General features: G+C 44.7%; 1 protein-coding gene across 4 annotated transcripts in view; it reads left to right on the top strand.

Annotated features, from left to right (window-relative positions):
* The window catches only part of WBP1L (WW domain binding protein 1 like), a 60,824-nt gene that overhangs the window by 27,584 nt on the left and 20,223 nt on the right, over positions 1 to 13,017 (top strand). The window contains exon 1 of one of the 4 annotated variants that reach the window (XM_034062317.1): positions 8,834 to 9,033. The exons of 1 other annotated variant lie outside the window; for it this stretch is intronic. In XM_034062317.1, coding sequence (XP_033918208.1) covers positions 8,934 to 9,033 — 100 coding nt within the window. In that variant the 5' untranslated portion in view covers positions 8,834 to 8,933. Of the gene's footprint in view, positions 1 to 8,833; positions 9,034 to 10,890; positions 11,041 to 13,017 lie in introns of those variants that run through there. 2 more of the 4 variants (XM_005154551.4, XM_031053859.2) reach the window with 2 other exon arrangements.

Consider the following 13,017-nt stretch of genomic DNA (forward strand, 5'->3'; position numbering starts at 1 on the left):
GTAAACTGCACTGGTTTGTTTATTCCTTACTTTTGTTGACTCATAATTTAAAAATAGAGATGAATTTATGCCTTTCTTCCAAGTACTTTGAGAGCTCCTAAGCAACATAGTAATTCAAGTTAAAAAAGACGAGCTTTTGTGTAAGATGAGGTTTTTCTGAAGTGGGTTGTTGGGTTTTTTTTTTTTTTGCGTAAAGTTGCATGTTTGCAGATGTTTTTAACCATGAAGGTTAAGATCTGATAGCTCTCTTAGAGTTGTGTCTAGTGATAAAAGAAGGGATCTCTTTAATACTGTTTTGCTGTGATCTTTTAAATTCTTGTGGTATTGAGCTTTCTTAATAGCTAAACTTGTGATTTCCTTTAATTCTTTGCTTTAGTTGTATGAAGATAGGTACGTGATCTTTAGTGCTTTTCTGTTTGGAAAAGGAGAAGTCTTCCTGTGTTTTTGCTTGTCATATGCCATGTGGAAGGGCTTCCCTCGTGTTTGTGCCAGGCTCTAACCACAAACTCTGAGCCTCAGCCTACTTGTTGCAGTTTAGGTGAGTTTAGTTTTCTGCTGGTAACAGAAATCCTGTAAAACTGTAGGTACTACACAGCCCATTGGGTTCATTGACAGACTTTTAATTTTGGGAGTAGGGTATTGTGATCCACATGCATTTTTTTAAGAGGAAGAAATCCCTGTTAAACCCATTGTTTGTGGTTAGTGTACCACCAACACAGTCATCTGTGCAACCCAGAACCCATGTACTGATACGGATGTAGGTTCTGCAGCAGTGTAAAGTCCAGTGATAATAGTAGGAAGGTGCTTGCAGTCGTACATATATAGGGCACTTTGAGGACATTTCTTTGCCTCAGCATAACCTATGCAATATTGCTCTGCTGTGTAACATTATCTAACTATAGTATCCAGCAGGGTGCTTGGAAAGAAGCAGCTGCTGATGTCTCTTTTTTGTATTTTCCCCTAAAGGATTTCCTGGAAAATCTGTTTCTTTCAAGAAGGGCCATACAGAAATCATGCTTTGCTGGAAACAGAAACTGAGTGCTCAGAACTCAGTAACAGATCCTCTTGTGAAGTGAACTGAGAAGAACAAGGCTGCTGGGATTTTGGGGGCTTTTCTAAATTTGTTCAGATCAGACCACATCTGACCAGACTGTATTTGTGACAGATCCTCTGGCAAAGTACATTTCTCATCATTACATGATGAGAAAACCATTTTAACCAACTGTCTACCTCTTGTCAGGTTAACTAACTTTACTGTTCCTGAAGAAAGAGCTGAGCATCTTTGGGCAATGGAATGCCCATTTGACACCTCAGTTTCTGAATAAGGTGTGCATTTTGGGTTTAGAAGAATAGTGGCAGAGATTAACATCAAAATACTTACTAATTTGCAGGAATATCATCACTTGAAGTTACATGCATCTGTACATGTGTGATCACCTATCACATGTGCTATCTATTCACATCTCTCTGGGTGTTTCCCACAGTCTACATGCCTGTGCCTCATGTGAGACTGGATTTTAGCTGAATGGTAGCATTGCACTTGTGAGAGTGCAAAAGAGGCAAAAAAGGCCATGACTTTTTTTTGGTTTTGTCATCTGCTCATGGTGATGTGATGCAATTTGGCTGATCCGTGATCCCCTTCTCCTGCCCTAGATTTCTGTCTTGGGTGTATCTTGGTGATGAAATGCCACGTAACTGCTTTTATCTTCAGTGGGATCTCTGTTTTGATGGTAGGTTCTTTTTAAACATATTTGCAGGGTGGGAAAGATCAGGTGCTCCCTGATGTGCAGTGGGGCTTACTCCTGCATGGCTGGGGCCAGCAATGGCAGTGCTGCATCCCAGGTAAGGGATTTAGGGACTGTAGTGACAGGACAGGGGATAGTGGGTTAAAACTTAAACGGGGGGGGGGGGGGGGGTTAGACTGGATATAAGGAAGAAATTCCTTACTGTTAGGGTGGTGAGGTACTGGAATGGGTTGCACAGGGAGGTTGTGAATGCTCCATCCCTGGCAGTGTTTAAGGCCAGGTTGGATGAAGCCTTGGGTGGCATGGTTTAGTGTGAGGTGTCCCTGGCCATGGCAGGGGGGTTGGAACTAGATGATCTTAAGGTCCTTTCCAACCCTAACTATTCTATGATTCTATGATAATTGCTCCATGTATGTAAGTATTCTTCTCTTTGAGGAGCTTGGAGTTAAGACTGTCTGCTGTGTAATCGCTTGTTGCCTTAGATTCTGATTGAAAAATCCATCTCCAAGGACCCCAGAAGGTAAATTGAAGCAGCACTATCCCATGAAATCTAGAGGCAGTAGAAGAGTAAGGAAGAAGAAAACCTTAAAATCAATGCTAGTCACCCCAGCGCTAGTGCTGTTAGCTTTGGCAAATCCTGTCTCAGCAATAAAGCCAGCTGCCATTTTGGCAACAAGACAGACAGACTTGGCATCAGCCCCTCTGGCACCAAAAAATGCTTCGTGGGAGCTGGCACCAGCACTGTGAAACAAGGGTAAGGCCCAAGGGAAATGCCAAGCAGACATGGGATGAGCACTAAAAATAGTGAGTTACTGTCATTTGGAGAGAAAACAAATAGCACTTCTAAGAGTAGGGCAGCTAAGATCTCCATCAAGGTTGTGCTGGTAAGCAGCTCTAGGACAGTGCTGTCTCCTATGACGATGTGACCAAAGGACACACACAGTCTGTATTTTTGGTACCCATATGGTGCAAGACTCTAAAACTAGAACAGACACTTACCGTCTTGATCCCACATTCGGGGGATCCTGTTACTGTCTGCAGGCTCTGCCTTCTTCCCTGTCTGGAGCAGATCATCTTCTCTTGAGCCATTACCAAAGGTCCCATTTGCATACACGGGCAAAAGGAAAACGAGACCTGTAGTGCCAAAAAGCAAGGAGCCAGGCTAGTGTCCCTGTGCCACTCAGGACACCGGAGCCCTCCTGAGGACAGCCTTGTCAGCTGAGCTCCCCACCTCTATCCTCCTTCTCCCCCTCCCAGCAGGCTCACAGAAAGCCAAGTAGGCTTTCCAACTGACTTCATTACCCACTCCAGACTGAAACTGAAGCCTGACATCAGTGCCCAAGACCTGGGAACGCTGAAGGGGCAGAATTGACCCCGTCTCCACTGAAGCTGTTAGTGCCACTTCTCAGCAGGGCAGTTTCAACTCTTTAGTCTGCCTCAGTGGCAAAGGACTTAAAGCTTTTTAAGACCTCTGGCCTTGAATGACAGGGCTGGGGTATTCAAACAAGTGCTCATGCAAAATAGATGATGCAAATAGTGTTTGGTGTTACAATTACTTTGGCTTGGACACAGCTCTGCTGCTGTGAAGCAAAGTGTGCTGGACCTGTGGCTATCATTTTCTTCTCCTTGGGGAAAAAGCAGTGGGAAACAATGTCACTGAGGGCTGGAAATTTCAAGCAACACTTAGCAAAAACTATTTTGGTCTCAGAGATGGAGCCTGGACTTTTCATTACCACCAATCTCCCATCAGCTAAATAGCAGAGTGGGTAGGAGTGTCTGGAACAGCCTGGACATGGCGTCTTTTGTCTCCCCTGTGAGATGGGTGTTGGAAAGGGCTCCTCTTGGGTATCTCTTCCACATCCACTCCTTGTCTGCTCCCTGCCCTTTCTTGAGTGCCGTTCTTATGATAGCTTAATACAGAAAGCAGCTTCAGAGGAGGAGCCTACTTGCTTAACATAAGTGCAAAGGGAAGTGCTTTACTGTTGGTATTTCTTCACCCACATATGAAAAATGAAGAAGAGAACAGGCTCCCACTGAAATAACCAGTGACAAACTGGGTGGTGGCTTCCTCTGCAATGCCCCTTCCTTTGGTTCAGGGCTCAGTCATGACTTGTAGGTGGAGGATGTGGCACATAATTGCACTCATCTGCTTGCTGTTCAGGATTCAATTAGAAATCAAGATTTAGTTAGAGTTAAGCATGAGCTGTTGCCATTGGGGCTTTAACACTGAGTATGTTTTGCAGTGCGCAGTCTTTTTCTCCCTGGTTAGCCCATTACTCAGTGGCGAAGCCAGGTGACAGCAGTGAGGTTGAAATGCACTGTCTTGATTTGCCTGTGTTGACTTAGTAAGCTGCAGAAGTTTCTTGTACTTCTAAACCACTGAGCTGGCAGAAGTGGTGACGGGCTGCAGGGAAGAGGGATCTGCCCAAGGACAGATTCTAACCACTGCAAGCCCTTGTGCTTCATTGCACATTAAAAATTATTGATCCAGCAGACTGGTTGCAGCACTTGCTCACAAGCCAGTTCCAACATGTATGGTGTCTTTTTCTGCAGTTACTCTTTGCTCTCTCTTATGATGATTAAGTCAGTTTGGCCTGACAAACAGTAAATGAGAGTGATTTCAGTGTCCTTGTTTTGTAGTTGAACCGAACACAAACTGGGGGGGGATCCACTTTACCCCACTCCTCAATAGCACAGCAGTACTAGACACAAACGGTCTGAAAAGTTTGTTTTGGACCTGTGTCCCCTAAGCAATAGAGTAAGTTCTGTAGGTAGTGGGAAATTACCAGACTGACCTGTTGCTGTTTGTCCTCTGGAATTTGTTGATCACATTCTTTGTAGGCAGTGCCAATGCTATACATTACATGAGCCCGGGACACCTGGTCCTCACATTGGAAAGTCATCGTGTTCTTATAATGGTGCCTCTAGGGTGGGGAAGTGGCTCTTCACTCATCAGGAATTGACAAGTGGACAGGTTTTGCAGGCAGCTAGCCAGCCAGAAATGGTCTCCAGCCAGATCTAGCACTGCACTGCTGTTCCAGCATTGGTGATTTCCCAGGGTCTCATGCTGATTTTGCTAGCAAGCAATCCCCTTTAGAACATTTGTCGTCAAGGCAGGTAGAGGTTGGTTGTTCTTGGATGTGGTCTTATTCTAGAGAAACAGAGATAAGATTTTATGCCTTCTGTATGTTTCTTTCCCTTTTCCTTATTTTTATTTTTTTCTTTATTCCCAGAACCATCTCCAGGATGGTGAAAGATAAAATCACCTGCATTCAGGTTGCTTCTTTCACACTTTGTTTTGAGTACCTGGCAGACTTGTACAGTCTCAGTTCTAGCATGCGAGGCTGTGGGCCACCTGGTGAATATGGGTAACTGATGTTCCTGTTACAATATGAAAATAACAGAGTGCACTGGGGAAAATAGAAGAGTCATAAGATAAAATTGTTCCAACTTTATGGTCAACCTGTATATATATGTGTGTGTATATATATATGTGTGTATATATATATATATATATAGCTGCAAAACCATAGTCTTCAGGTTTTAATTGAGAGGATATTATACACCACCCATATTTACTGTTCAAAACCTCTCCCTGCCTGGGACTTTTATAATGGAGCAACTGAGAGCAGCCTTGTGCTTCAAGCCTGAGAGATTTGAGCTGCACAACTTCCACTTTTGTTCCAATCATGTTGGAATAACTGGATCATCTAAAGGTCAAGCTGCTTCCTCAGGGGGTATCAAAATTGATATTGTATCTTTCTGGGTTACTAAACCTGCTGGCAAGCATCTCCCATCGAGCATGGAAGGTGACTCTAAAAGGGCCCAAACAACTTCCATCATCTAATTCAGTTGCATGCTAAAATCTGAGGCCACAAGGCACTGTGTGTTGGGCTTGGGAAGGAGTCACACAGCATCCTTTGCTTGACATCATGTTTGGGGCAAATGGGCATGTTCAGCAGACCAGTAGTACAGACTGATAAAGCCCAGAGGTCTTTAATCCCTCCTCTTCAAAAGAATCTTGCTCACCATTATCCTGACGTGGGATCCACACTGACATGTCAAAAAAGGGTGGGTGGTGGCTGCCTAATAAAGCAAATGCTCAAAATCATGTAGATCCTGTAATTTGTCCTGACGTTAGCCCTGACTTTTCATAACCCTCAAGAGATTCCTCTACTGAGAAACTGCAAAACTTGTGTTTGCTCTGTGCTCTATCTCGGATGGACACACTCTTGTGTTGTAGGTGGGTGGCCTTTGCAGATGTTAAACTCCAGGTTCGTATAAAGGAAGTGAAACCCATGCTGAGCCAGCTGCCTTAGAGCTGCTCGTGCTTTCATTAAAATAATTATAATTTTGGCTCTGGTTTCCCCCAAGCAGAGAGCAATAGAAAATTAGAGAGGTTTTGGAAATGGACAATGAGCAGCTGAAGGCTTTGGGAAAAGATTTTGTATTAAGAAGATAGGGAAGATTGATATCTTTTATAAGAAGATAGCTAACAGGTACAGAGTAATGAATGGGTGAGAAGATGGATGGGAACTTCTGTTCCCACCTCCTAATAATACGAAAGTCAGATTACAAGGTGGTGAATTCACTTCTGATGAAAGGAACTATTTGTTCACAACCACTGTCTATGACCTTGCTGCAAGACAAAGCACAGGGGCAAGAACGTACAAACTTAAAGGAGGGAGTAAAATTATACCAGTTGGAATAGCCAAAGCAATTGCAATGATTAGGAGAATGTTGGTGTTTTAAAAAGGTGTATTTGTCAGTGTATTGGTTAGGGTATTACAAGAGTATGAGCTAACTTGTACAGCTTTTGGGGGCTTTTTTTTCCCTCTCCAGGTTTTTTTCCATAATCACCTATAGGTGAGTTTGTGGAGTGTGTTACCGGTCACTGTCTCCCAGGGACTGCAAGAGAGGATGGCTGCTGCTGCTGCTGCAGTCGAATGTGGTAATGAGTGCTTGCAAGCCACCTATTTTGTGTCAGTCTTTCCAGCATTGCTAAATTTACTCGTAAATTAGGATGTTTTAGCTTTTCTGTTAAGTTACTGCCTTTGATAATCCTTCACAACTTGTCTTAGATGTAGAATGATGCTTCACCTTTTGAGTATGTGCTGGGGGAGAGGCGGGTGGATAAAGTTAGATTCCTTATGAGGATTTAGAAATTGCTGCATTGGCTCAGCCCTGGGATCTGCCTCGTCCAGGGCTTTGGATAGCAACAGCCAAAGTCAGATATTTCAAAGGACAGCATGAGGCCACAGAACAGATGACTAAAACAGAAACCTGCCCTTTTAAATCACTGCTGTTTGTCCATAGAATTGGAAAAGCAAAGGTTGAGAGTTTGTTTGATCCAAGAGCACAAAAGCTGGAAAATCCCGTTGCCTGGCTGATGCTAGCTAACCCTGATGTTTTGTATCCTCCAGGAAATTACTAATGTGCCTGTTTTCTCTTAGGAAAAACAGAGATGTGCTTACCTTAAACGACAAGTTTATACTCTGCCTTTAAGTTGGTGTAAAAATAAGTAATACTTGTGTGTAATCTCACAGCCTAATTGTGTAGAGGAAGACCCACAATGGGATTCTCATTTGGGAAACAACCCCGAGGTTGGGCAGGGCTGGGCTGGGAGGAGGCAGCAGCAGTGGTCACTGAGGGGTTTTGGCATCTGGAAAATGGGTGTCTTTTTCTGACACTGTTGCAAGCTGTCCAGCTGTCAGGAGGGTCTGTTCTGTTGGTTTTTTTTTTTTTGACTTTTTATTTTTTAATCTTTTGTTTTTCTTTTTTTTCCCCTGCTGTTGCAAATGAGTATTTGTAACAATTATATGTGGTTTCTTGCTCTGCTGAAGTCCTGCAATTATTGTTAAAACTGCTACTAAAAAAACGGATTCAGTGAACTCTCCATGGAAAAAAAACCAAACCCAAATCCCATATATTCCTTCCCTTGTCAAATATTGTAACGTGTCAAGGTCCAGAAGCCAAAGAGGCCAAACGCAAGGGGAGTTTCCCCTCTGTCAACCACGCCTGGAGCTGCTGCTGGGGCACACGGAGCGGTCGTGGTGTCCCAGTCCCCCCGACAGACGAGGACAGCTGCTGACTAAAGAGAAGCACCAAAAAAAAAAAGAGGTTGCTGAACTTTCAAAGTGGAGGTAGAAAAGGGAGTTAAATTTAGATTATCTTCTGCAGTGTCATCTCTGACACCGCTGCGGAACTTGCTGTACTCCTTGCATGGGAGAGGACAAACAAGACATGCCATCCTGGGCACCAGATGATAAATTTGTTTATAAGGCTTAATTACCCCTTGGCATGAGAATGTGAAATGAGCTCAAGCAGAATGAGAAACCTTACGTTGGGACTAGCTGCGTTTTTCCTTGGGGAAGGACGGATTAAAGTGTCTTCCCATCACCTGTCTGGTGCTGGAGAAGCCCAGTGCTGATCCTGCTGAAATCAGGGTAGTTGTGGCTGTTTCCTCAGTGAGCTGGCTGTTAACTGGATAGGCTGAGAGTGAATATTGCTGTTAAGAGTTGCTCAAAAAAACAGAGCTGTGGTGGCAGGCAGAAGGCAGCATGGGAGTGCTTTTGATCTGTGAAGGCTTTACCCAGGTCCCTGTGATCTGGAGATACTTGGGGAAGACCACAGTGGTTGCTCCTAAAGCTCCAGTGCCATTCAGCAAGTGGCATCAAACATGGCTTTCTCCTCAAAAAAAAACCCAAAACAAAAACCAACCTAGATTAAATGTCTAATTTTGCTTAACAGGATTTAATCACCGCTGAGGAGCTGCTGGCTCTTGCCAACGTTTCTAATGGATTCCCCTCCACTTGCAGCATCCCGTTAGCAGGGAGCAGAGCGGTCGTGCTCCGCATGGCTCCCGGCCAGGGTCCCGCACCGGCAGCACGCAGCTCCCGTTGGCAGCGAGCTGCCTGGTGTTACCCAGCAGCTCCGGGAAGGGTCAGGGCTTCTTTTTTATTTATTTTTTGGCTCTCTTTTTTTTTCGCAGAGCTGCCCGACCTGATGTCATTTCCCTCTTGCAAACACCCCGGCTGGGCTGCGTCTGAGATATGTCACGGGGAGTGGGAGGAGGAGGAGGGGGAGCCAGCGAGTGCGTGCAGTGTCCCAGGACCCTGTTTACTTAGCATTCCCAACCGAGGAAGCCCTGGTTTAAATAGGATCGAGGAGCGGGGCTGCCCACAGCAGATGAGGAAATGGTCACTGTGGGGCTTTAAATTCCTGCCTTCCCATGCGCTGGTGCGGAGGATGAGCCTGCAGAATGCCTTTCCTCCTGGGTCTCAGACAGGTAACCAGCTGCGGTGCGGTGGGAGCTGCTCGCTCAGGTGGAGGATGTGACTGATTTGCCTTTATTTTGACCATCCCCGCACCTCTAAGGAAGCGATTTCTTGACTTCCCCAAAACGCAGCCGTACAAACGGTGCTTCCCCACCCGTGGTGTTCGCTCGGGGAGCGCGGCAGTGGGAAAGACGCTTTTTATCAGCGAGGAAGGAGCAGAGCTGGGAGGCAGGGACAGCAACTGGCTCGTTGTTGTTGCAGGCTGTGCGGCAGGGCGGCTCTTTGTGTTGTGCGCCCGTGCAGTTTCTGTTTGCTCGGCGTTCAGGGTACTTTCCACAGTCCTTAATATGGAATTGTGTTTACATTGCTTAAAAAACATGCCAAACTTTGAACCCTTTTCTTGTGTGGGCAGTATGCTGAGGATTAAACTGGGGGGGGGGAGGAGGTGTTTAAAACAAAAGACATTTTTATGTATCTCATCTCTGACAAAGGTCACCAAACGGTAAATAACAACGTGCTGTGACCCCCAGCTTGGTGACTTTTTAACTGAGCTTGAACAAGAAACTTGGGACAATCTAATAGCTGGTAATGGCGAGTGGAATGAGAAACGGTAGCAACTGCCCAGCTGCTCCCCGCTGGAGGAGCTGCCAACTATGTGTGCCTCTGCTCGGGGGGAGCAAACCCTTTTTTTGGTCTGGGAGGCACGTCTGTAGGGGAATTTCACTGTAAACTCTTCGCAGCACCGGCGGGATCTGTAATCCCCAATAAATAGATATTGCATGCTATCGGAGTGCTGCTTGCAGCTTCTAATTTAGATTTAAAAAGTCAAGATTGGACCATAGCATGCTTTAAACCTTCTTTCGGCTGTTCAGAAATGAAGGCAAAAGGACTTGAGCACACTGCTGAGTAAACAGTGCTGCCTCTTTCCTTATCAGTTCAGTTTTTGGTGAAATGCAGCTCCCCCCTCCCACCCTGCTGAACTGAAAACAGTTTTACATAAGAAACTACCTCTAGCACAATGACCTTCTGTAACTGAACGCAATAGCTATAATAATAGTTCCCTTGTTAGCACTCAGAGCAAAGAGACTTTCCCTAAAAACATCAAAACTGAACCAAGGAGGGAATATTCAGGCACGAAAGCTAAATGGCTTGAGGTAGCTCAACTTGCAGCGAGACATAGGTGGCTTAAATGCTGAGGCTGCTCGAGTCTCATGTGTGTGTGTTTTTCTCTGAAGTTCCTATTTTTAAGTTAATCTTTTTGTTTTAGAGACACGTTTGGGACAGTGAAGGTGCTGCATATGGTGTAAAACTAGGAGTTCTGTGTAATTCGGCTTCATTTGCTCCAACTGCGAACATCTGGTTATCTCAGTGGCTGGATGGTACTTTTTTCTTGGCTTATAACTTTTTGGCACCTACGCAGAAGCATTTACAGGAAGCAGAAAAAAGGTGTTGCCTCAAGAACACAAGAGCAAAGCTCTTGACTATTTTTATCCACTGATGAAGGATATAGTGGGAAAGAGCTGCTTGCGGAGCTGTTTGAACTTTGCTTAGTTTTAATCATTTTGAGTTTTAATTTTTGGTCTTAAAAAGTTAAATATTTGTGAACCTCAGAAATTTGTTTTTCGGCTTCTAAAAGATCAGGGGAAAAAAGGGTTGTTAGTGAACAATGCTATTTAATTAAAAGTGTGGGAGGAATTCAGACACATCTCATCACCTCTATTGTCTCTTGTGTTTGCACTCGGCCTGTAAACACTTGGTTTTCTGGGATGTCCTTTGTTGTTCTTGTTCCCACTCAACACAAGGGGTGTTGCCCCTGGGCTGCAGGCAAAAGGTGCTGAATGGGGTGCCCTCCCATGAGCTTCGAGGACAACAGCGGTTGTGGTGAGAGCCTCTGCTCTCTGGGACAGGCACCTCTTGCTCATTCCTGTGCTGAAAGACTGCTTCCCCTGGATCTGCCATCACTTCTTTATTGGGACCCAGTGGCACTGCAGCCTGGCAGATGAACTACAGAACATATGGTAAAAACAGAGTGTTTGGTTTGGGGATTTTTTTGGGTGGTTGTTGCAGTGGGGATGATGTTTAAATGCCTGAAAAGCTAGGTCAGCTCTATTTGACATCAGTGCAACGTGGGTGTTTAAAGCTCCCATCCCAGGAAACATGATTGTAGAGGATCTCAGCTTTCAGTTTTAAGTGAGCACTTCCTCTGAGGGTTGCAGGTGGAAGCTTGAATATGTTCATGTAATTTGCTGCATAAATGGGGGGGGGGGGGGTGTAGATGGGAATGTTGGATCCCTGACTTTTTCCGGTTTAATTTTAACTGCTTGAGGTTTTCAGTGATGTCAACTGTTTGGTGGTTTAAACCAACAAAACACAAGGCAGCCTCCTCAAAGCTGTAATTTCCTAGAAGCGGTTATCTGTAATGTGAAAGGGCTGGGACTGCAGCTGGGAAGCTTCTAGCAAGGTGTGAAGGGAAGTAAACACTTTCACATGGACTTAAAATGCCAATGTGCAGTTCTTGGAGTCTGAAAGTGAAACTTGCAGTAAACAAAAATGAAACCAGCTCTTACTGAACTGTATCAAAATGTCCGCGATCTGTGAAAGGACAGCATTCCCTAAAAGGTTGGTGGAGTCTCTCTCCAAGATAAATGGATGCAACAAACCAATTTGTTCCTCAGATAAAGGTTAATAAAACCTTGGAGGTTCTGCATCCGCTGGGGGTGTGAAGATGGTTCTGCTGGGCTGATTAATCACGGTGATTTAAATATAATTCTCCTGATGCTGGCATTAGAGAAGCAATAAGTGTTGTGGATTAGAGCTCCCACTTTGGAGATCTTTATTGTGCCTGGGACGGCTCAGAGCTGTTATTCCTCCCAATTTACCATACTGTAAGTATTTGAATGTTTGCACTTAATACATTTTGTTTTTTCCACATTCAGCAAAACCAGATTTGTGGTGGGTGTCTTGTGAAGAAATGGCCAGACTTGATTCCTGGCCTCAGCTGTATGTCGTAAGGCAGGCTTACAGGAATTATCCCTTGTCGAGCTGGCACCCGAGGTTCCAGAAACTCCCAGCAATCAAAGCCATTTTCATCTTTACCAATCCTAACGTGCTTTTTGTTAAACTGAACCCACCAAACACACAAGGCTTGCATCAATGGTGGATTTTTGCTTTTATGTTCCAAAGGACTAACAAGTGTGGCATATGGGGGCTGACTGGTGGCTTTGGTGCACACTCAGCCGGGTTGGTGTCAGTCCTGACCTGCCCTGGTGATCAAGGGTTCCCCTCCAGTTTGGCTAGTCCTTGCTGCCATCCCACCTACTGTCCTCCTCTGAAAGGGTCTAGTGATGTTTTAATTTAAGATGAATTTTGTTTAGGAACTGGGAAGCAGCTGGCGAACCAGGAATTGTAGTGAACTCTATGGCAAGATTGGCATTCTGGTATTTTCAGTAGGAATTTTCACTTGCTACTGAGTCTTGTATGTGCCAGAAATGCACATCATCTTTATTAGCTTTGTGTTTGCATTCTCATGAGCTATTGCTGCTGGTCTTGGCTGACCAGCACTAGTGATAGTCTGATATGTGAGCTTGAGTAGAAGACAAGTGGTAACTCATTGGGTATCAAATACAGTTTTTTCCAGTTGGCTGCTTCAGGCATATTGAAGATACTGATAATCACTTCCATTCTGGTACTCTGGGTGCTTAAAGAATGTACGTGGTTCACATTCTGATTGCGAGTTACTCAAGGTACATATTCATTTTTCTGAAGATTGTGTCACTTGCTTAAATCCATCCTGCTTTGTTGTTAGGGGGGCAGATGGGTACTGAAAGCAAAGGTCTGCTGTCTGTGAGTGATGAGATCAGTGAAATAACTAGGTCAGGATTTTTTTCATTGTTGGACAGATGCTTATTACCAAAGTCCCCTACGAGAGGCACAAAGTCAGGTCTGGAGAGGTCACAGTTTGAGCCCAAGTCCTGTTAAAACCAGTAGCATATTGC

Source organism: Melopsittacus undulatus, chromosome 4 (assembly GCF_012275295.1).
Source record: "Melopsittacus undulatus isolate bMelUnd1 chromosome 4, bMelUnd1.mat.Z, whole genome shotgun sequence".
Taxonomy (NCBI): Eukaryota; Metazoa; Chordata; class Aves; order Psittaciformes; family Psittaculidae; genus Melopsittacus; species Melopsittacus undulatus.